At 46.1% G+C, this 4,161-nt stretch overlaps 1 protein-coding gene across 1 annotated transcript; it reads left to right on the forward strand.

The window, feature by feature from the left end:
- Positions 1-3,195: 3,195 nt before the first annotated feature.
- Positions 3,196-4,161, forward strand: LOC144611069 (putative G-protein coupled receptor 139). The gene has a single exon (XM_078430153.1). The coding sequence runs from the start codon at positions 3,196-3,198 to the stop codon at positions 4,159-4,161; it is 966 nt and encodes a 321-aa protein (XP_078286279.1).

The following is a 4,161-nucleotide window of genomic DNA, read 5'->3' on the forward strand; positions in this document are numbered from 1 at the left end:
TTATATTATGGCTTTGTTTAATATTTCTAGTTTCTGTTTTTTTGTTGTTGCATGTTTGTGGGTGTGATTTGATACGTAATGAGGAGTGCCTACATCTGAGGAGGCTACCGTAGCCAGAGAGATTGGGTGTCAGTTCAGTCTCGGAGGATGGAGAGAATACAGTTTTTAACCATACGACCACACTACCACAACCACGAACACACGACTACACAATCTCGACTGTATTGTTTCCAGAAGAAACAGTTGATAAGAACGAAAAGTTATGAATTACTCTTTTGATGTGTGCTACGTTAATAAAGACCAATTGGTCAAGAAACAGCGTTTGGAGTATTTGTTTTTGTTATCTCAGAGTGCGGTGTTTGCATCAGCCATACCTCCACTCCATCCCGAGCAGTAATGGCTATCGAAGTTGGACTTTGAGACGGTATAGAAACTGCCATTATATAAAATATTATAAAATATACATTGCCCCGCTTAGCTACTCCAGTGTTTTGTGTTTATCTTTGGCATAAACCAGTAATTGCAGATGCTTGTTATTATCTTCGAAAGTAATATTTTATCAGGGTCGATATTCAGTGGAACTGGGATTAATGGAAGGAAGGGAGTGTGTGAGAAGCACGCCTGGACCGGGGACTGTTGGAGCAGATGCGGTTATCAATGCGGGAAAGCAGCATTATATCACCACGACTATTCGTGGTCAAAAATGTGAGGAAGAAATGTCGAATGGAAATTCAAACGAATATTTCAGTATCTGTCTTGCAATATCAGGGACACCGTGGCGTGAATGATGATTTATTTTTGGAAATAAAATACGATAGCTGGAGTGGTAGATGGGATCAATGGTGATACTCATCGAAATCACACCAACATTAAATGAAATAACCTAGTGTCATGGACCATCAATTCATTGGAAAGCATGAATTCTTACTTTCAGTGAAACATACATAAAGTGCTGGTGTAACAGAGGGTCAGGCAGCATTTTTGGAGAACGTGTGGAGATGACAGCGGTAGAGTTGCTGCTTTACAGCGAATGCAGCGCCGGAGACTCAGGTTCGATCCTGACTACGGGCGCTGCACTGTAAGGAGTTTGTACGTTCTCCCCGTGACCTGCGTGGGTTTTCTCCGAGATCTTCGGTTTCCTCCCACACTCCAAAGACGTACAGGTATGTAGGTTAATTGGCTGGGTAAATGTAAAAATTGTCCCTAGTGTAGGATAGTGTTAATGTGCGGGGATCACTGGGCGGCACGGACTTGGAGGGCCGAAAAGGCCTGTTTCCACCACACACTCTACACTGACAAACTGCATTACTGAAATAAAATCTTGGCTTCAATCAAACTTCCTCAAACTCAATTGCAACACATCTGAAATCATCATCATTGGTCCAAAAATGCTCACCAAATCCACCCAAAACTTCATCCTCAACATTGATGGTCTCCCAGTATCCACCTCACCTCACATCCGGAATCTTGGAATCATCCTTGATCAAACCCTCTCCTTCGACAAACACATCAAACACATCACAAAGACAGCCTTCTTCCACCTCAAAAACATTGCCCGTCTCCGTCCATCCCTCTCCTCCACAGCTGCAGAAACCCTCATCCACGCCTTCATCACCTCCCGTCTGGACTACTGCAACAGCCTCCTCTATGGCGCACCCTCAAAAATCATCAATAAACTTCAATACATTCAAAACTCCGCTGCCCGTCTACTCACACACACCTCGATCCGTGACCATATCACCCCCGTCCTTTATAAACTCCACTGGCTCCCCATCCCCCAGAGAATCCAGTACAAAATCCTCCTCATAACCTACAAAGCCCTCCATAACCTGGCCCCATCCTACCTGACTGACCTCCTCCACAGGCACACTCCCACCTGCACCCTCCGCTCTGCCGCTGCCAATCTCCTATCCCCCCACATCCGGACTAAACTCAGATCCTGGGGGGACAGGGCTTTCTCCATCGCTGCTCCCACCCTATGGAACTCACTACCCCAAACCGTTAGAGACTCCCCCACACTCACCACATTCAAAACATCGCTGAAGTCTCACCTGTTCAGGCACTGCCTTCAACCACTGAAGGTCACCTCACCTTCTGTCTCCTTTCTCTGTTCATTTATTTATTTACTTATTTATCTATTTATTAATTTCCCTATGTTCTCAAAATCTCTGTAAAGAGTCTTTGAGTATATGAAAAGCGCTATATAAATAAAATGTATTATTATTATTATTATTATATATATGATGTGATATGACGTTTCGGATAGTGACCATTATTCAGACTCCTTTTTCAGCGACCCGCTTTGTTTTTTTTACTCGATCATCAAGTTATTTGCTTGTCATCTCCCATGGTGCAGTCAATGGCTGTGACGCAAGGTGTTTGTTTCTTGAGCGTCACTAATGATGATCAGCAGGTATGAGTTCTTGTCGCTGGAGACCTATCGCTCTGTATATCTCGGTGCGCACCAGAAGGCAGGGCCACAGAGCTGCGGCGATGACGGACTGACGGAGCCACAGGAGTTAATTGTGTCTCACAGCTATGGGATATCCATTGATCTATCGAATTGAAGATATATATCACCCTACCATAGCGACTGTCGCTGTTTTCGGTAATTTGTTTTGTCTTTGATTTTCATGTACGTGCTCATGCTGTGAGACATTCCGTGAAGTACTCCGGCGCTGCCGACGTTAAACAAACATTTTATTTCTGTTTCAATAATTAACTTGTTTAATTTCGTCAGATATCCATTTTCCTTCTGTAACTGCCGCAGTGTGTACGTCATGCCCGTTGTTTATCCTGGACTGCGCCACTCTCTCTACGTCCTCGCCACCGCGCCACAGTCAGTACTGCCGATGTCGCACAGTTCCGGAGATGCAGGTTCAATCTCCACATGTGCAATGTTTCATCGGTCGTCCTCCGACTCCGCGCTATTCCTGGCTGCGCTCGTCTTTCCTCCCACGTGCAGTTGACCTGCCTATTAATGGTTCTCCCACTACAATACGGGCCAGAGTGTGGATGGATGCTGCAATCTGGAGGGCAGTTGATGAGAATGTGGACGGAATTAAAAGCTGTGAACCTAATATACATTGGCGTTTGATGGGTTGCGTGCGCACCGTGACCCAAACGCTGCAGTCTCTGAGCATTTTCGGGTCATTTGGTCAACGCATCCAAGTTTGAAAACCTTCCAATCAGACAATGTTGCTCAGATACATTTGTGCAGGTCTTGTGTCAGTAATATTTCTTCTCCCCTTCACAGTGAACCTGTTGGCGATAGTGATACTCTGTCGAGGTAAATGCGGTCTCTCCAAATGCATCACACGCTACCTGGTGGCCATGGCAGCGTCTGATCTCCTGGTCGGCATCACTGATCCGTTTCTAAGTAAGACTATTCCAATTTACTTCCCCTATTCTTTTCTGAACATTACTCCCGTGTGCACGACTGTCGAATTCCTGGTCTTTGCAACCACCGCGGTCTCTGTCTGGCTGACGGTAGCCTTCACCTTCGATCGGTTTGTGGCCATTTGTTGTGAGAAGCTGAAAATAAAATATTGTACCGAGAGAACGGCGGCTGCAGTTATCGGGGCAGTGATAGTGCTGGGCTGTTTGGAGAATATCCCCAGGTGTTTTACGTTGGAGACTGGCTACGAATTTGATAATCTTCCCTGGCTGTGCTACGCTAAACCCACCTTCTATACATCGTCTGCATGGATCGCATATGATGTCACACACCGCGTTCTCACCCCTTGTCTCCCGTTCTTTCTGATCCTTCTGCTCAATGTGCTGACGGTCAGGCGGATTGTAGCGGCCAGCAGAGTCCGCAGGGGTCTCCGGGGCCGCAGCAACGGAGAGAATGACAAGGACCCGGAGATGGAGAACCGCAGGAAATCCATTGTTTTACTCTTTAGTATCACGGGCACTTTCATATTGCTGTGGGCACCACAAGCTGGCTTTTACATCTTTGCGGGTTTTGCGAAGATCGGATATGACCTCTCCCCCACCGGTTATTACTATATCACGATTGCCGCTTCGGGGTTTTTACAGCTTCTCAGTACCTGCACCAACACGTGTATATACGTGGCGACCCAGAGTAAATTCAGACAGGAGCTGATGAACGCGGTGAAATTCCCACTCAGGGTAATTCGTGCACTTGTTCACTCATAA

The sequence above is a fragment of the Rhinoraja longicauda genome, chromosome 39, assembly GCF_053455715.1.
Source record: "Rhinoraja longicauda isolate Sanriku21f chromosome 39, sRhiLon1.1, whole genome shotgun sequence".
Classification (NCBI taxonomy): Eukaryota; Metazoa; Chordata; class Chondrichthyes; order Rajiformes; family Arhynchobatidae; genus Rhinoraja; species Rhinoraja longicauda.